This window comes from Tasmannia lanceolata, unplaced genomic scaffold (genome assembly GCF_043159265.1).
Source record: "Tasmannia lanceolata isolate RefF3 unplaced genomic scaffold, GAP_Taslan_0.1 ptg000021l, whole genome shotgun sequence".
Lineage (NCBI taxonomy): Eukaryota > Viridiplantae > Streptophyta > Magnoliopsida > Canellales > Winteraceae > Tasmannia > Tasmannia lanceolata.
The window spans coordinates 10527777-10548404 of record NW_027518698.1 but is presented as its reverse complement, the minus strand read 5'-3'; the positions used below and the strand labels follow the sequence as shown (position 1 = coordinate 10548404).

Genomic DNA, 20628 nt, shown 5'->3' with positions numbered 1-20628 from the left:
TCCTTACCTTCTCTTTAAGAGTGATAGGGCCAAGAACTGGCTCAAGAACACTAGAAATGACAAATTAGCACCTACTACGCTGAATTCTACTCACAATCTTCTTCTCTGATCTCAGATCTAATGTTTCAGATCTAGTAGCTCTCTTCCTCTTCTTCAATTGATCTTTTTCTCTATCAAATTTTGTTCACAAATTCTCTTTTCTACTCTTGTAATGATGAATTAGGATTTTGAAGTATGAATCGGAGATTTGCCGAATCTCAGGCGAGCTGGTGGAATTTGGCCGGAATCTGGTGAGATCCATCGGAGAAAATGATCGGAAAGGGAAAAAGGCTAGGGCTAGGGTATGAGAAAAGAGGAAATCTTGCAGAGTTAGCCAGAAAAGATGAACTTGGTTAAGGCTTGGTGAATGAGATCTAGAGAAAAATAAAGTTTCCAAACAATAAAAGGAGAAGAGAAAGATCAACCGTGTCTATATTGAATGATCGGAGAAAAGAAAGATTAACCGGAAAGTGGCCGGAGGTTAGCCGGAGACAAGATATCTGATCGAGATCCACTTTCTCTCTCTGCAATTCTCAAAGTTTCTCTCTCTAAGAATTTAGGGAAAAACTTGATTAATGGAAAATGATAAGTGATTTGATATTTATAAGCAAATACAAATGTTGATATTGGCACTACCATTTGATAAGGCGCGCGGTTTGCGTGAAAAATTGATGAGCGCACGACCGAATCGTGTCGTATTCGGATATGGATTTGCACTTCGCAGGATATTTCACCACCTTCTTCGGATAAATTCACCCCCCTTTCTGGTTTACACTATGGTACTCTCTCGGCTCGTTCGCTAGGCAAACGTGCTCGGATTTCGACGAAATTTTACAGGGACCTTGGTGGGACCCTAAGCTAGCCTACGGTGAAATTTGGGAAGCTAACGCATTGGTTTTGTAGGGTTTTGCACAAACATGGAAGGCTTAGGGCACGGTCAAAATGGGGTGTCTACAGTAGCCTTGTTTTTGTTTGTCTTTTATGGGCCTGCAAAATAAGACATGGTGAGTTCAATTACCACTTTAAAGTCCCAAAATTTCTATTTTGAAAGTTTCACACTCACTTACCCCATAAAATGGTGGCTTGAGATAAGAACAGCTCAAAACTGCTTATCTCATTCATATCGAACCCTTGTTGGAAAAATGATTTTTTTTAGAATCCTAGACAATGTACAAGAGAGTGTAGTCCATTAGATGAGTTTATCTCAACATATAATTGTTATATCCTAATGAATTTGTAATCTTCATGATGTTACCTCAAGTCTCAGTTTTGTCAATCTGTTATGCACTTTTCATCTCTTGCATAGTTGAAGTCAAAGGTTTCCACTTATGGATTCTTATACTCCTTTCAAAGATTTTTCTTGCCTTGTGCCACATTTGTAGGAAAATTCAAAGTATTGCTTTACAATTAGGACAGATGTGAGGAATTAGTATTCATTATGCTAAACTCTGATAATGGCCTGAATAGTATAATTAGCTGAACTAAGTTGAGCTGACCTGAACTGATTTGAGTTGACTTGAACTGATAAAAAAAAATTGGTCTGAACTATGTTCTTAACTGAATTGGTTGGAACTGATTTGAATTGACATGATCTGAGTAGATGTTCTTCTTTTTTGTTGTTATAACATAAAGAAGTATGATTCAAGATAAGTTTTAATCATAATGTGTTCTGTCAAATGAGTCTTATTGAATGCTTTAGGTCCATTTAGTCAGAAATTCATTGCTTGTCTCTTTAAAATGATTTCCTTTGTGTTTCTTTTAGTACTGCCAAACAAATTTCGAGTCCACTAAATGACTTTTACCGAAGATATTATGTCTGATTGGGTGGATTGTAGTTGTTTGGATATTTAATATGTGATGCAAATACTCTATCACTTGAAGACAATGAGAACAGTGTCTCTCAAATCACTTTTATCTGAGAAATTTGTTGTTGGCCAATTATTTTGGTTCAAGTTTAACATCTGCTGAAATGAAAGCGCTCATTATTTTTAATTGCATATTTTGTTTATCTTACAAGAGAGTAATTAATTGAAATCTGTTCTGTGTGAATATTTTCCTTGTATGCTTGCCATTGCCTTAAAGATTTGTAGGTATATTTTAATTCCTTGAAGCAGGTTTGGACTGACTTGGTATATTTTATATTATCATGAAATGTTACGTTATTAGATATCATAATGATTGTCGAGTGATAGTTAGTAATAGACTTTGGGATATATTATTTCCTTTGCTTCTGAGGTTGTTATGTGTTCATTTGAATAATATTAGTATAAGAGTTGAATTATCAATCTATTTTTACAAAAAATTAAGTATGATTATGGGCGATGAAGGAGTCATCCCAAGCCTATTTTTAGGGGACTTGCTAAGTTTTGATAGCATTCCCCTCTTTTATTTAAGAGACTTCTCAAGTCAGACATGTACTATAGACATTAGGCCTTTCTGATTGCAAGGGCGATGAAGGCGTTAGCTCAAGCCCATCTTTAGAGGGACATACCGGATCATGGTAGTACCCTCCGTTCTTCTCCCCTTTTCTTTAGGTAGAGAGTGTTTAATCCTTTAGATGCCCTTACACTTTAAGTTCCCCTATTCAGTGCACAGACAATGATAGCGCTAGCTGGAGCCTCCCTTTTTAGGTGACAAACTTTGTCTCATTATAGAGTCCCTTTTTAGGAGACAAGCCATTGTCTTTGTAGCAAAGTCCATTTTTAGGAGACAAGCCTTGTCTCACTAGAAAAAATACTCCCCTTTAGGAGACTATCCAAGTTTCACAAGTTGCACCCCCTCTTAAATTAGAAGACTACCTCGGTCTCTCAGTTATTCTATACCTCTATTTATCATTGCAAGGGCAATGATAAGGTTATTGGAGTCCTCCATAGGAGACATTCAGTGTCTCATTAAAGTTAGTTATTTTCCCTATAGGAGACAGGTTTGTCTCATTGTTCATAGTTGTCCTTTCTTTTAGGAGACTTGCCCAGTCTTATAAATATCCTTATTTGTCTTCTGTTTCTTTGTTAGAGATGTCTTGATTCATTTGCACCCGGTTTATAGAGTCATAGGCTAAAAGTAAGTCCATAGACTAGGAGGTTATCCTCTAGATAGGAGTCTGTCCTCTAGTATTAGGAGTCTATCCTACTGTCATAGAGTCATAGGAGTCTGTCCTATCGTCATTGGGAGTTAGGATTTTGTCCAACCTTTCATCAAGTCATGAGATTCTGTCCAAACCCTGCAAAGTACTGGATTCTGTCCAACCTTTGCAAGATATCATGAGTCTGTCGTACCCTTATCGAAGATAGGAGTCTGTCCTACCCTTTCATGGTATAGGAGTCTATCCTTTAGGTAGGAATTCCTCTTTAAGCTCTAGGGATTCTGTCCTTAGCGTTGACACTCCGCTAGGCTATGGATCACGGAGTGTGGTCTTATAGGTTTCCTTCAGCTGAAAGGGTGAAACACTTGAAAATTCAAAAATATTGAAAACAAAAAAAACCATCAAAAATATTTTTTAATGTCATGAGTCATTAAGAGAGTAGTTAGGAAAGTCTGTTATGAACTATGTTGGCTTGATCCTCTTCCACGAGGTACGTAGGCAGCTTGTGATCCATATCTCAAGTCCAGTCAAATCTTAAAAAACAAATCATTTAAATCATTTCAAAAATACAAAAATCCTTCAAACAAATCTTTTACACCTGTTTTCGAGTTTTCGAAAAGATCTTCCTCTAGAGTTAGGAGTCTGTCCTGGATGTGAGTATTCCAGAGTTATGAGTCTGTTCTAGTTAGGAGTCTGTTACGCCTTTGTCCGGTCAGTTGGCGATCCATATTGCTGACTGATGACTAGATTATGATGCGTTAGATAACCCATTATTTTTCTTAGGACACGCAGCCTAGTCGCACATAGGATGGAGGAACCACCTGTATTAGCTTAGGGCTAACTTGCATTAGTTAGGACATATAGAGAGTCCTAAAATTCACAATTCATTTGAACTTAAATAATCGTACAAAAAGCTTTAAAAACTAGTCGAGTCTAGTTGATTAAGTCTAGGATAACAGTCATAGAAGTGTTAGGCATTGTAGTTTAGAATAGGCGCGAAAACTACGAAGCCTTGATTCCTGTGAGAGGTGGGGATACGTAGGCTGCTTTGGATGAACATCAGATCATTTAAAGATTCGGGCCCAAAAACATCATTAGAGTCTTCGGGTTTGTTGTGTCGTATCATATGTAGTGTCAAGTCGTGTTGTGTGTTTTGTTGTATTTTTTTACTTTCCTGTACAGACCTTATACCTTTAGATGTAGTATGCATGTGTTTGCCCACCAGAACTTAGACATCAATTAGGAATGACACTCATAACCTAGCTATACTTATGTGACACTTCTTTCATTTATTTTGTGCGTGCTTATTATTTTCATCCCTGGGACATGTATGCTTAGGTAGAAGTCTTCTCATGGATATCTGTTCCCATTTCACCTGATTTTCGCCCAAAATTCTTCAAGGTTAATAATAAATAGCATAAGAGATCGAGTGCTTGCACTCGGACGGATGAGGGTGCTCTTTGGACCTTCCTCATTCGTCACCAGGCACAGACCTTTGTTTTCTCTGGTTATCCGTTGCGACAGAGTATATTTTTGGGTTCCAGGGCCGACTTCCTTGGATGGCGACTCTTCTTTGTTTCATGTACGTCTTGGTTCCGCGCTAGTCCCCGAATCAAGAGGTATCTCATCTATATCGCCACTCATGCTGTGATGGGCACTCTTTCGAGAGTTCCTTGGTAGAGCTCTCCTTCACATGTGGAGATCTTAGAGGCTGCTAGGGGCTCGTCCCTCACCTTCCTCGAGATCGCGGTCCACAACTACCTATGTTTGATGGTTCGGATTATGGATCGTGGTCGATCCGTATGATGACCTATATTAAAAGTCAAGAGTTTGGTGTATGGCAAACCATAGAAAAGGGAGTCATTTTCCCTATTACTAGAAAGTTCACTGAAAAAGACACCTAACAATTTATCTTGTACTCGAAACCTCTAATTGCATTGTGTTATACCTTAAGCAATAATGTCTATAATAATGTTTCTTCATGTAAAAGTGCTAAGGAAGTGTGGAACAAACTTAAAGAATCTTATGATAACTATAACACTTGCAAAATTGTCTCACCCATTAAGATTGACATTCAAGAATGTGAGCAATTCAAAACAAAGTACCTAGAGCTTAATAAGGAGCTAATGGAAAGAAATAAAATTGACCTACTGATTAAAAAGTCCGTTGACTTTATGATGTGTAAGATCTACACCTTAGAAGAAAAATTAGAAGAACTAAAACTAAAAGAAGTTAAATGCAAATCATGAACTTAATGAGAAATATAAATATTTGAAGGAAGATGAAGAAGAGATAAGATCTAACTCATCTCAAGAAATTGAGCACCTATAAGATAAACTAGAAGAGATGAAGTTAAAACAAGAGAAAATTAGGCTAGAGAACATTAAACTATAAGAAGAGAATAAGAACATATGTAATCGTAATCACTCTTGTAGTTCACACCATCCCTCTTCATGTTATTATTGTGGTAGAGTTGGACACTACAAATCTAAATGTAAAGTTAGATTTGTAAGGTCAAACAAGTTTATTTGGTTAAGGAAAGATACACTCCCAAGAACAAACTTGAATGGACCCAAGGTAATATGGGTTCCAAAGTCCCCTACTTAAAATATTCATTGAATATCATAATCTTAGGGGTTGTGCTTAATTGGGACATAATTTATATTCACTAGACACCTTACTTCAATATAATAATCTCCGTGTCTAGTCTACATGAGCTTAAATTGTATATCTTTCGACACTGAACTTAGATGCATATAGCTAAGTATTCATAATGTGAATGTATCTTTGTTTATAGAGCTTAAATGATCACATCATATATAAAATCATAGTCTATGAAGAAAATAAGAAAATACTTATTCAAGACTATTATTGTGTTACATTGAACATCTTTTTGAAAAATCCTTCAAGTGCACAATCATTCCACTATGCACTTAGCATCCACGAATAGAGTACTTATAATGGTAATACCTTGCTAGAATTAGGTCACACATGTTGCATATATCCAATCTAGCAAAAACAAACAAAGAACATCCACATAGAACTTCAAAAGAAAAATCAAGAAATTCATGTCACTCCTACCACATAGACCAAAATGGAAGAAAAATTAAAATAATTTCTTTGACATCCTCAAACAACCCATGGGACCCTACAAGTTAATTACTAAACCATGAAAAAGGAAAAAAAATAGAAGAAAAATGAATAAATCACAAATTCCCTTGAAAAATATCAAGAAATGGAAAACAGGGGAGTGACGAACTGACGGTAGACCGAGGCATGGCAGGCGACCGCGGAACCTCAATGTTGAAAAATAAAAAAGATTCAGAAAGTTGATGGTGGTCGACCGACCCTCGGCGGGCGACCGCGTAAGGTTCGAGTCGAAAAATAAAAATTAGGGGTGGCAACGGGGCGGGTCGGGGCCGGATGTTGGGGTCCCCTTCCCCTTCCCCTCTGCGGGGAATTTTCCCCCTCCCCTTCCCCTTCCCCTCTGCGGGGATGGTGGGGAATCCCCCTCCCCTCCCCGCGGGGAATATCTAATCCCCTTCCCCTTCCCCTTCCCCTTCCCCTCCCCGCATCCTTCGGGGACAAAATCCCCGCCCCGCCCCCTCTTTGGAACCCAACCAAACCAGCAAACAGAGCTTCTTTCTTCTACGTCCATTACAGACAATATTGTGATGAATGCTATGATTCTATTCATGTGATCAACAAACAGATAGACAAAATAAGAAATGCATGGATGAGACAACAAACATAAATAACAACAGGACCTCATCTTTCAGCAATTTTCTGCATAAATTATGGAATGATAAATAGGAAATGAGCACCATGATTACCTTCATTAACAGGCAGCCAATGTTCAAAAAGTAACTATTTCAGTAGTCACAATGAACTTTAAAAGTCCATAAGTGGGCGCTCACACACGCAAAATAATGTTCATTAGTTCATTCTGTATAGCATGTTAACCCCCAGATGAGCATGAGAAATGAGAATGGAGAAGAGAACAAAATCAACAAATGACTTATTTCTTTAACTGCAATTCAGTCTAGTGCTGACATGAAACAAATTTCTAGTAGCTAAATTTTTCTTGTTGAAAATTAAAACCTGCAATCCAACCCTAAAATTCTGTTGGCACTACGATTTTTTGATAATTGCATACACTCAGCGTCTCAGGCTCTCAGCTTGTCTTTATTATTTCAACATCTGTGAAAAGGTTATTATAGTTCTCAAAATGCTCTCAGAAGCCAATTAAAAGGAAAAGACAAGCTAAGTTTATGTTTGGGGGAATCTTGTAGCCGATCCACAGAGCTTCTAGTAGTTTTCCTTAAAAAAAACACTTAAAAATTTACAAAAAATGGCATTGATTAGCGGGGCGTAGCGGGGCGGGGCGGGGCGGGTCGGGGCGGGGCGGGGACAACTCCATCCCCTTCCCCTTCCCCTCCCCGCACCGGGGAATTTTTATATTCCCCTTCCCCTTCCCCTTCCCCTTTCAAATCGGGGAATCCCCTCCCCAAACGGGGCGGGGCGGGGCGGATCCCCGCTTTTCGGGTGAAATTGCCAGCCCTAATAAAAATGGCCAGAAGGGTCATGGCGGGCGATCGCGATACCCCGGTCGACCGCGGGTATCGGGAAAGGGCTTTTTAATGCCCTTATGCGAACCATTTCTAACCTTCCGTGGAGGCTTCTTCTACTAGGGTTTTCTATTTTCCTCCATCCCCTTGCCATTTTCTATCAAGAACACTCAAGATTAGGGTTTTTAGGTAAGTTTAATTCATTAATCTCATCTCTTTTTTCATTTCTTCATCTCCTCTTCTCGCTATTCTTTCTAAAATCATTTTGTCTTCTATTTCTCCCACTATCTCTTCATCCTCTGCACTTAATCCTTAGTTTCCCCTTGTTTCCATCCCCATTACACTCTTCTCTCATCCAAATCCGAAATCACCTCTTTCCTTTCCACTCTTTCTTAGAAACCCTAAACCCTAGACTAAATGGCATCAAGGAAAACCAACTCACAAAAGAGAAAAAGGCCTCAAGTTGAACAAGAAGAAGAAGTCTTCCTCACCAAATACGTCTTGAATGCGAAGGCAAGAGACAAATACAAGGAATTCAAAGATAGGCTGGTCATTTCGGGGAGAAAAGTGATAATCACCGACTTCAATGCCTACGACCTCCTTGGTCTATTTGCCGAACAAGGTTGGGTAAGATTTCTACAGTATAGTTCTTTGGTTTACCCCGAATTAGTGAAGTATTTTTATTCCAACCTTGTGGTATCCCATAGTGGAGTGGTGATGAATAGTTATTGTAAATAAGAGTTTGGGCTCAATCTTTCACAATTCTGCAATGTCATTGATGTTCCAAATGAAGGCAGAAGGATTTTCTTTTGGGGTAAAGATGAAATTGAAAAAACACCCCTTCACTAGGAAAGAGGTTTATGAGACCCTAGGAACCATCCCCTATAGGAGAGAAGTTGAACATCCAAGCAAATCAAATCAAATGAATTATTAAGCTAGGGTGATTCACAAAGTGGTAGCAGACAACCTCACCCCTAGGGCAAGAAATTTTAATGCCGTCAAGCCATTTGAAGCCTTTATGATCCATTGCATCATCAAGAAGATTAAATTGAACCTAGGATTCATTATCTTAGGGTATATGGATGAGGCAATCAAGAGAGGACATGGAGGATTACCCTCTAGGATGCTCATCACAAGGCTACTAAGGTATAATGAATTGGATCTTACCGATGCCTTCTCTAGGAAGCCGGACCCAGTACTCAACTTTACCACCATAGTTAAGATGAAAGTTAAAGAGGCCCCAGGGGCAGGTAGTAGTGGAGGTGGTCCTAGTGCAGAAAGAGATGAGGACATTGATGAGGCTATGAGAGAGGCCGAGGCACAGACTGAGCAGCCAGAGGATATCCTTGCCACCGGACATCAGAGGTCATATGAGCAGCTCATCAGGGAGATGAGACTTATGAGGACAGAGCTAGGACAACTCACGACCAACTTTACTCAAGCCGAGAGTTAAAGGGCCACAGATCATTCGCAGCTGATGGAGGTCCTACCCACTGATAGGAGAGCCTCATCTCAGGAGCATGCAGACCTGGTGAGAGCCATTTTAGAGAGTTGGATGATGCGATACTACTCCAGGACTCCACCCCGTGATCATCCTCCTCCTCAGATCTGATGGATGTACAAGCACCTTTTTGGGTAGCAGATACGCTGTTGATTGGTGTGCCAGAGATGGTATACTCTGTTGCTGCTAGGTCATCCTTTTGGGACATCTTCTTCTTGCCATGGACTGGGCTTTTGTCAGGATTGTTCCTATTTTCTTGGATGGTTGGTATTCTTGCCCAGTATGGACTTTATCTTTTGACAGTTGGATGTTCATGCCTAGGAGGGGCTTCATTTCATTTTGATGTGGATATTTCTGCCATGCTTGGCGAGTTTGTGGATGTTTAAGGATGTTGCTCATAGGGCCTTTTTATTTTCATTTTGAGTAGATTCATAGTCCATTTGCTCTTACTGTTGTAGTGGTGATGAGAAGCACTAGACTCTCACACCCACTCATGGAATTCTGTAAGATTTGGACATGATGTGAAGAGGGACCGTCTCTCACATCTTCTCACATGTATTTGGATATTTATATAGTCTTATCTTTATCTGTACATGTCTCCTTCTTTATCATTGATGTGTATTTTCATCTCATTACCTCTATATCCATGTGTCTGTGTCAGACTCTATCCTTACGACTCTCATCTTGTTTCATCCTGTTGTCTGATACTTATTCATCTGTGTCAAATTCACAATAACACTTATGATGAATTAAAATTGATTGGTTAAGGATGTCAAACTAAAACTAAAAACTACTCAATGTGTGCTTATGCCTTCTTAGGAAGGAACGATCCAACGATCAGATAACTGTTACGGCGCAGGACAAGGCTTTTTTACTGAATCCAACAGTCACTCTAAACATGATCTGAATTGTAGAATCGCTTGCTAGCACGATCTAACAGTCAGATAAGCATCCCGCAAAGATCAGGTACCAGAGAGGGATGCTTTTTAAACAAAAAAATAAAAAACACCAACTTGTCTATAAAAAGACTAGCAAACAACCAGTTGAGAGCAGATACGAAAATCCATTGTGTTTGTCCTATTCTAAGGTTTCCGAAAAGCTTCTACTCTCATCTTTTATTCATTTATTTTGTTATTTTCTCTTTGGTAACTGTTATTCAGTAGAAACAGTAACTGGTTTCTCAAAGATTTGTAATGTTCCAAAGGTGTTTCGGATTTGTTTATGCATGTGCATAACGTTAATAAATATTCTTATTTCTACTGGGCTTCATTGTATCTTGAGGTAAGTTGTCATACCCCTTTGCACATCAACCATTCAACTGGTTGGAACGAATATTGTCTTAAGGAATGTGAAGACAGTAACATGCCTTGAAGCCTTGAAGAAAGTAATTCTATTTCTCACTGCATTTTCTTTTTAAAATCAGTTGTTTAGTCTGTCTTGGTGGTTCCCCATGTGAGACTTGATGGATCAAGAGACTAGGATCATCCCATCAAGTCGTTCTCAATGACATTTGGCCGGCCTTATTATGACCTCTTAAGATCAATGGATCTAATTACTACGTAAGTGGGGCATATTAAGTGACTTTTGGGGAGGAGCAAGTGACGGTTCTTTTTGGCAAGAGGATCTCCCAATTAATAGAAATGAAAAGTTCCAACATTTCAGATAAGAAAGTGACCCATGAACATTTTAGGTATCTTATCTAGTGAAATACAAACCAATCAAACTGAGGATTCTACCTACCTGAAAAAGCTTGCTGAAAAGTGTGGTTTAAACATACAATGCCACAGAGAGAGAGAGAGAGCATCTGATATCTTATGGCAAAGGGATGCGGTTGAAAAAGATAAAGAAAAGGTTGACATTATTGATATGACATAGCATGATCCCAACCCCCTATCCAATTAAACCCTTCAATTGTTACGTACCGAATCTAGTGAAATACAACCAATCGAACTGAGCATTCTACCTGAAAAGCTTGCTGAAAAGTGTGGTTTAAACATACTAGGCGAGAGAGAAAGCATCTGATATCTTATGGCAATAGTAAGCGGTTGAAAAAGAGAGAAATTATAAGGTGTAAGGCCTTACAACAATAAGGCCTTGTAAGGTGGAGGGACCACCCTTGAAAAAGATAAAGAAAGGGCAGTGATAAATTGACCCCTATATATCTATGTCTATCTATCTATCTACTACAATATAGCGGGAGGAAAACGAAATTTCTTTTCTTTTTTATCTTAGATTTAAACGTCAGAATTACTCTTTTACCATTAACCCCTTTGTTGCTATCTAACATCTATATCTATGAGAAATTGTTTGAGGGCAAAATCGTCAATATATTCCTGATATTTTATGTCTCTATTAGATGCCTATGCTTTTCTCACAATTTCTTTGTCTTATTAATACGAAAAGTGACAACACGGGTGCCTGTCTATGACAATTACAGAAAAAACTACAAAGAAGTGGTATAGACATATGACAATGACGACAAAACTACTTGATATTTCGCATTTCGGACAACTTGCAAAATATTGATAGATTCCGGGCACTTGAAGAGGAATAACAATTATGGAAACCTCTATCGATTGGAGGGCTAGGATCAGCCTATAGAAATGATTTTACGGGCACAACCGATTGATGTTGTGTTCCATCACATGGACGGTTTGGATCAACCTATAACCCTCCATAGATCGGAGGGTTAGGATCAACCTATGAAAATTCTTTTTGGGGCATAACCTATTTAGGCAGTGGCCCATGTAATGGACGGTTTGGATCATCTTATGGTACGGGCCATACCGTACATTTTAATAAAGTGAGGAGTGCGATCATAAAAATACGGTGAGTAGTGCCATTATAAAATATGGTAGTGAGAACATTAGCACTATATATAATTTGAAACCATCGCTGTTACTTGGATGTTCTCACGCTATTCAAGAAATACAAAATGATTTATGCCTTTGTTTGGATTTCCACAGTCAGGCAATAGAACCAGTATGTGATTCCGTACCATTATCAAAATATGGTAGTGAGCATGGTTTAAAATTTCGGCTTCGATACTGGTTTCGGACCACTGAAATTTCAAAATTTCGACCGACATTTCAAAATTTTGATCGAAATCCGGTACCACAAAGAAAATAATATTTTATTCGATATAAAATTTCGGCCGAAATTACCGAAATTTCAGCCTAAACTTTTTTTAACTTTTTTAACAAAGGCACCCATTCAACCTACATATTTTCAATCCTACCCCCTCCTTTATGCTTTTTAACAAAGGCACCCATTAAAGTCACATAATTTCAATCCTACCCCCTCTCCTTTAGCTTTTTTAATTATGGAAACCTCTATAGATTGGCGGGCTAGGATCAGCCTATGAAAATGATTTTACAGGCACAACCTATTGATGTTGTGTTCCATCACATGGACGGTTTGGATCAATCTATGATGTGGTCCGTACAGTTTTTTGTTGGCCTGTGCATCGCACGGGGTTTTTTTTACTAGTATACTATATAGCATAAGAGAAAAGGAGAGAATTATTTCAATTTTCCCAAAATTCCATGAGAATTACACATCACTTTTTTTTAACAAAGACCCATTCAACCCACATATTTTCAATCCTACCCCCTCCTTTATGCTTTTTAACAAAGGCACCCATTAAAGCCAGATAATTTCAATCCTACCCCCCTCCTTTATGCTTTTTTTAATTATGGAAACCTCTATAGATTAGAGGGCTAGGATCAGCCTATGGAAATGATTTTACGGGCACAACCTATTGATGTTGTGACATGGACGGTTTGGATCAACCTATGATGTGGTCCGTACAGTTCTTTGTCTGCCCGTGCATCGCACAGGGTTTTTTTTACTAGTGTGTTTGTGTGTGTGTGTATATATATATATATATATATATATATATATATATAGAGAGAGAGAGAGAGAGAGAGAGAGAGATATTTGTGCATGGCTGCACAAACCATAGTGGGGGCCATATTTTTGGGGGATCCAAAGCATTCATTTGGAAGGCCCTTCCATGGATAGGGTGTGCCAAAAATCAGCCCTATAAGTTCATCTTAACCCAATCAAAGTTGGAGGGGAAAATGGACAGACACTGTTTCTGCCAATTTTTTCCCTCCACAAATGGCAGGGTTAGGATGATCTTAAAAGGCTGATTTTTGGTACACACCCTATCTATGGAAGGACCTTCCAAATGAATGCTTTGGATCCCCCAAAAAATATTCCCCCCCCAATGGTTTGTGCAGCCATGCACAGATAGCTTACACAAATCATTTCCTCATATATACACACAGGCTGTGTTCGCCCAAGCCCCACGTTAAAAATCCCACTAGAATCCATTTTGATTCCTTATCTTTTTCTTCAAAAACAGTATATTTCTTCCCATCCACATCCATATACATATATGTGGGTGTGTGTTCGCGCAAGTCCCACTTTAAAAATCCCACTAGAATCCATTTTGATTCATTAGCTTTTCCTTCAAAAACAGTATATTTCTTCCCATCCACCCACCTCTGTAAGTGAAAGCATTGCTTTTGTTCATTATCTTTATTGTTATTCCAAGATGCCCCTACGAGTATAAAGTTATAAAGGAGTTCATTCAAGAATCGAGTTATAGAAAAACAAAAAAAAAAGCAGATGCTCCCCACAGAATGTATAAATATGTGCTATTTGTCTGCCCCAAATTTGTAAGTCAAGAACTACTACTGTTCGTTTATTTATATTATTCCTCGTATTAGTCTTTTAGTATTTTATCTCCCCATGCCTAGAGAAAGAGATTCTTTGATTCTAGGTCGTGTGATAGGGGATGTTTTGGAGCCCTTTAGCAGATCTATACCTCTTTCAGTGATCTACAACAACAGGATAATTACCAATGGATGTGAGCTTAGACCCTCAGCTGTGATGACACAGCCTAGGGTTGAAATAGGAGGCAATGACCTAAGGACTTTCTACACACTAGTAAGTTCACACAGTCACAAATCACCCCATTTAAGAATTTCAATGTCTTCAAACTACATAATAACAACGAAGAATTCATATACTTGAAAGATCATTATGGTTTTCTGTTTAGTGATTTAGTTATCTTTCAGGTCATGGTGGACCCTGATGCACCTAGCCCAAGTAACCCAACTCTAAGGGAATATTTGCACTGGTATGGTAATTTAGCTTCTTATGGAGATGAATAATCCATTGCCATAAAAAAAAATGCTGAAAACACTATAAATGTAAAGACGAGTTTTTATATGTTGGATAAAATATCAAGGTTGGTACTTCCACCGTACAAGGGCCTTATCGTTGTAAGGCCTTGCACCATATAATTTCTCATGTAAAGACAAACACTCTCTAATAAAATTTTACAAATTCGTGTGTGTGGGTTTTACTTGTAACAAGTTATCGATAGAAGCATTTAGGAGGTGATATGAGTATAAATATTTGGGACCCACAATTATGATGTTTTAGACTAATTAAGCTGAGCCCTCATTTGCCTTGGGACCCTCCAAACAATCTGGTGGAACCGGTTGTGTGTGTGTGTGTGTGAGAGAGAGAGAGAGAGAGAGAGAGAGAGAGAGAGAGAGTTACAAGCACTAATATTGGATTTGGCTTTCAATGTGAGATATACTGAACTGGGTTTGGGTTTGAACCCCCGAAAAAAAATAGGCTTTGGTTTTCGATTACTGATTGGCCTTTTGTTTTCTTTTAGGTTGGTGACTGATATCCCTGCAACAACAGGTGCAAGGTTTGGTGAGTAACAAAATGGTTGCAACATCATCTTAGATAAATTCAGAGAAAATCCTCTGAAATTATTTAAAGATGATATGTATATAGTCCTAAATTATGAAAAAATGGGGAAAAAAGAATAATTGAGAAAACTAAGAAAAATAATTACAAAAAATACTCTTGTTTTGATGATGATGTTATTCCAGCTATGGGTTGAATAACAAAAAGATGTTATCCACACTCATGTTTTGATAATGGCACTTGCCTAAGTTAGTTGGAGAAGACAAAAATTTGATGATGATGCCTCATCTGTTTATGTTATTCCAGGTCAAGAGATTGTGGGCTACGAGAGTCCCCAGCCAACGGCAGGGATCCATCGGATGGTTTTTGTGTTGTTCGAGCAACTCGGCCGACAAACTGTTTATGCTCCTGAATGGCGCCAGAATTTCAATACCCGGGGCTTTTCCGAGCTTTACAACCTCGGATTGCCTGTAGCTGCCGCTTATTATAACTGCCAAAGGGAGATGGGTTCCGGTGGAAGAAGGGCATAGAAAAACATAGACAAATAGATGACGTATTTAGTATGTTGTTAAATAAGTTGCAAAAATATGGTGTAATGCTACAAAGTAAAATGGAGTACTTAGTAAATGCCCTAATGTACGAGCGGTTGAAAGCATTCCTCTAGTAAGGGGAAGTCATGTGCTCAAGTTTTATTGTTAATTATCATGTTTCAGTTTGCTATAAAATACAAACTTATGTAAAGTAGATGATATTGATCGTGTGAATCTAAATCAATCTTAACAATCAATATTTGGGTTCCATGAGGGAATATGTGTCACGCCCCAATCCGAGACCTGGCCAAGCGCGACAGCGCTGCACGTCTGCCAACACGAATCGACAGACATGCAAGGCGTTCCATTAAACAATGAAATGTACAGAGTAAGACTGAATGAAGTAATCTCATCTATATCATCAATAATAGTCTATTGCAGAAGCTAATCAATAGACCAACCCGGATTATAATGAATAATGAAATTAATCAACAAAATGAAAGTCTGATAAGTCTGTAAATAAATAACTGTGACATAAATATTAATGTCCAATTATCTCGTTCCCCCGACCTGCGAGATAAATACTTTCTACTGTTCAAGATCTGTAACATAAGTGAATAAGAGAGACAACACTCGGTGAAGTAGACAGAAGCAGACAGGTCTCGTATAACATATAAATCATGCAAGAATAGTCAATATTCTGATCTTCTGAGAAACGTCTCATGCATCCAAAGCAATTAATCTCAATGATATCATGAATTACTGCAAAATGTAACTAGCATATATATAACACACCGAGGCAGTTGGCTCTTCGGCATAAAGTCACGGGTATGCTCCCTGTTGACGAGTGTTCGAATCCCGCCTCCTACTTACCTGATACACGTGGTGTGTGTGTCGAAGGAGGTGGGGACATCCTACGTCATCAAAATAAAAAATAAAAAAATAAAAAAATATATATGAGAATAGAGTTCCTAAGTCACCTCATATAGCTTATATGAGGTGGCGCTCACAAAACATAAGAGGCCCACATTTTTGGGGTGATCCAAACCACTCATTTGAAAGGCCCTTAGATGGATATGGTGCATACAAAAAATCAGGTCCATAGGATCATCCTAACCCTTCCATTTATGGAGGTTAAAAATAGGCAAATTTATGGAGGTTTATATCCATCCATTTCAACCTCCACAAATGGAAAGGTTAAGATGATCCTATGAAGTTCAATTTTTGGGCACACCCTATCTATGTGAGGGCCTATCAAATGAATGCTTTGGATCATCCAAACAAAGTAGGCCCTTATGTTTTTAAGCGCCACCTCATATAAGCTATACGAGGTGACACATTAGGAACTCTATTCTCTCTCTCTCTCTCTCTCTCTCTCTCTCTCTCTCTCTATATATATATATATATATATATATATATATATATATATATATATATATATGAGAAAACGGTTGCTACACATATGTGTAGAGAGTTTTCTACACACTAGCTTAAAATACAGTGGGGGCCCACATTGTTTGGGTGATCCAAGCCATCCATTTTAAAGGCCCTCACATAGATAGGGTGTCTACAAAAAATCAGATCCATAGGATCATCCCAACCCTACGATTTGTGGAGGTAAAATGGATGTTTTGAAACCTTCACAAATTAGTCCATTTTTTGCCTCCACAGTTCGAATGGTTAGGATGATCCTATGTATCTGATTTTTTGTGGACACCCTATCTATGTGAGGGCCTTAAAAATGAATGGTTTGGATCACCCAAATAATGTGGGCCCCCACTGTATTTTAAGCTAGTGTGTAGATAACTTATCTACACATGTGTGTAGGAACCGTTTTCTCATGGGTCCCACATTTTTTGTGGTGATCCAAACCATTCATTTGCAAGGCCTCATCATAGATAGGGTGTGTACCAAAAATCAGCTCCATTGGATCATGCTAACCCCTTCAAAAGCGGAGGGCAAAAATGGGCAGATTTGTAGTAAACGGTGTCTGTCCATTTTGCCCTCTACTTTTGGATGGGTTAGGGTAATCCTATGGAGTTGATTTTTTGTACACACCCTATCTATGTAAGGGTCTTTCAAATGAATGCTTTGGATCATCCTAATAATGTGGGCCCACATATGTTTGGGCCCTCAAGCTCTTATAAGCTATATGAGCTTCAAGCTCACAATCATTTTCCTTTATATATATATATATATATATATATATATATATATATATATATATATATATATATATATATATATATAGGGAAAGTGATTGTGAGCGGCCTCTCATATAAGTTTATATGAGGTGACCGCTAAAAACATGGTGGGCCCACATTTTTGGGATGATCTGAACCGGTCATTTGATAGGCCCTGACATAGATAGGGGGTGCCCAAAAAATCAGCTCCATAGGATCATCCCAAGCTTTAGAACTATGGAGGTGAAAGAGGGGAAAATGGGCGGGTGTAAATTTGCCCACTTACCCGTCCAATTTCCCCTCTTTCACATCCACCATACGAAGGGTTGGGATGATCCTATGGAGCTGATTTTTTGGGCACCCCCTATCTATGTCAGGGCCTATCAAATGACCAGTTTGGATCACTCCAAAAATGTAGGCCCACCATGTTTTTAGCGGTCACCTCATATAAGCTTATATGAGGGGCCGCTCACAATCACTTTCCCCTATATATATATATATATATATATATATATATATATATATAACTGGCCTACTAACCTGCATGGTCAAGGCACGTCCCCCACTAAACCTGCGAAAAACAAGACATTATGTACACTAGGGCAAGTTTCAATGCACACTGCTGTAAAGACCCGGCCCCGCACGGGCCTAGAAAGTTAATAACCTTAATTAAATCTGGACCGTAGATCCCTAGACCAAAAATCAAAGTGTATTATCATTTTTTTAGTATATCTAATTTTTTGGGCATAAGATCTTGTCTGTTTGACATGATTTTGGTCCCGATAGATGTATATTTTCAATACCTATCCAACAGACCAAAGATTTAACGATTCAGACGTGATTTGAGCAAGTTATGACCCTTTTTCTGTTAGGGTTAGGCATAGTTACGTGTTTTGTCTTATTAGGCAACTTTTGGGCTTTAATTTTTATTTAAAAACTTTAGTTTAGTTGTTAAATTTGATAAGTACACCCATAGGGAGTTTAATAAAGATGGACTCTTGCTAATTGTGAAAAACTTGGATTAAAGCACTAACCTTTAATATTAAATTTAATTGGGAAACCCACTTTAAGCACAAAACTCATTAGCTATTAAAAACCCAAAACATGGGCTTTTGCAACCCTACTTGTGCACGTCCAAAAACCAAGAGAGAGAGAGAGAGAGAGAGAGAGAGAGAGAGAGAGAAGAGAAGAGAGATAAAAGAAGAAAAGGAAAAGGAGAAAAGGGATTAACCTTCAAACCATATTCTTGTTTCGAGTAAGTGCCTAACATCTTTTTATATGTGTTTTTGCTTGCCATTCATGGTGTCTAATTTTTTATTTCCTTAAATCTCTTTCGAATTAGGGTTCAAAGCTTTTTTTCCTTTCGATCAAGATTTTCTTTTGATCTTTATATGTAAAAGATGATTTTCTTGGAAGACTATTCATGTACATGATCTGTAGTATATATATATATATACATATATATATATATATATATATATATATAAATGATTTTTTTTATAAAGGTCAGATCAAGTGAGTCCTATATTAAGCCCTATGGCTGTTTTTCCATAAAATCAGCATGCTTATAATTAGTATAATGCAGAAAAGATGTTCTTTTAAACTCATATATATATATATATATATATATATATATATATATATAATAGAAGCTTTTGTTTTCCACAAATTTCATCTTGTGCATGCTCTGTATATATATATATATATATATATACACACACACAAAAATTGTTTCCTAGATACCAAAGCATGTGTGATTTGAATATGAAATAGCAACTGTTTTTCTTCCAAATAGTGTGATTTATTTGATGTAAAAAAACCATGTCCTTAAAAAATCAGCCCTCAAAGAAAATAATTAAAGAGTTATTGATGAATTTTCTTTTTAGAAAACAGCCCTTAAACTATTGATATCACCCAAAGGTAAACAATAGATAATTAAGAATAATAAAAGGATATGGTCTCACATAAGCCTTAGGTGTGTGTGTGTGTGTGTCACTTGAAAATATGGATTGAGAAAACTTAGAATTTGGTATATCATTGTGTTTCAGATTCGGTAGCAATCCCTACTCAGACATAGAGGATTTCTTACTCTTTCACATCACAAATAACTAAGGTAGGTGACAGTGCCCTAAACTTGTACTCTTAAGCAATGATTGATTTATATGCATGCAATAAAAATTCTTAGTAGACATAGAAGTTCATGCTAATGATGTAGTTAAGATGATTGTCTCTTATTAATATCCATGTCGCTCTCGTGTTTGGTTATATTAATAGCATGCAAATATTGAAAAAATAATGATATGCGAGTAGCTTCCAAAAGATGAATGTTATGATTCCTTATTAAAGGAAACAGAAAAAAATGTGGGAAGCAAGAAAATTACTAAAAATATCTTTAGGATATTGAAAAAAAAAGATATGGATGATTTAACAGTAAAATTGATAAGAAACAAAGGCATTGGGAAAATAATTTGGTGGATTGGGCGGAGGTATGAGTCGTCCAGGAATAATGAAATTCCAAGCCGGCCTAGGGTTTTAGCGCACCCCGTTAGCGGTAAATGCATCCTCTTAGACCATGATGTCAAGAGGTGGAGTGAGTATTAAGCACGTCGTAAAAAGTCCTTCATGCCCACTACCTGTAGACGAGGGTAGTGGAACGTATTGGAGGTAAGGTAACAAGCTATGAGGAGCTGGATTGCCTTGGGGAGTCATCTCATGCATTAAATTAATAATAAATATAAACCTCTTAAAGGTAAAATGTTGTATGTTTTATGAGATCAGTAGATTCACATTTAATGGATATTATAGCGTGTTCTTTTATTAATATTTCATGTTTAAATTTGAAATAATTGTCATCACATGTTCACTATTGTATTAATTTGTCTGTTTTTGAATTCAAGAGTTGTTTAGTTGTATTTGTTTAGGTACCGAATGACTTTACATAGTTCTTTGATATAACACAAAAAATGCCCCATAGGTTTTGCTACAAATG

General features: G+C 37.8%; 1 protein-coding gene across 1 annotated transcript; it reads left to right on the top strand.

Annotated features, from left to right (window-relative positions):
• Positions 1 to 13948: 13948 nt before the first annotated feature.
• Positions 13949 to 15456, top strand: LOC143855522 (protein VERNALIZATION 3-like). Its single transcript, XM_077365668.1, has 4 exons — positions 13949 to 14146; positions 14278 to 14339; positions 14889 to 14929; positions 15233 to 15456. Exons 1-4 carry the CDS (start codon positions 13949 to 13951, stop codon positions 15454 to 15456), a joined length of 525 nt encoding a protein of 174 aa, XP_077221783.1.
• Positions 15457 to 20628: the final 5172 nt, after the last annotated feature.

What these genes read in the sequence shown, in the direction of transcription:
- LOC143855522 (XM_077365668.1), top strand. Translation starts at nt 13,949, where the DNA reads ATGCCTAGAGAAAGAGATTCTTTGATTCTAGGTCGTGTGATAGGGGAT. An exon ending in TAAGGACTTTCTACACACTA is followed by an intron (nt 14,147 to 14,277) that starts GTAAGTTCACAC and finishes GTTATCTTTCAG; the next exon opens with GTCATGGTGGACCCTGATGC. An exon ending in AACAACAGGTGCAAGGTTTG is followed by an intron (nt 14,930 to 15,232) that starts GTGAGTAACAAA and finishes ATGTTATTCCAG; the next exon opens with GTCAAGAGATTGTGGGCTAC.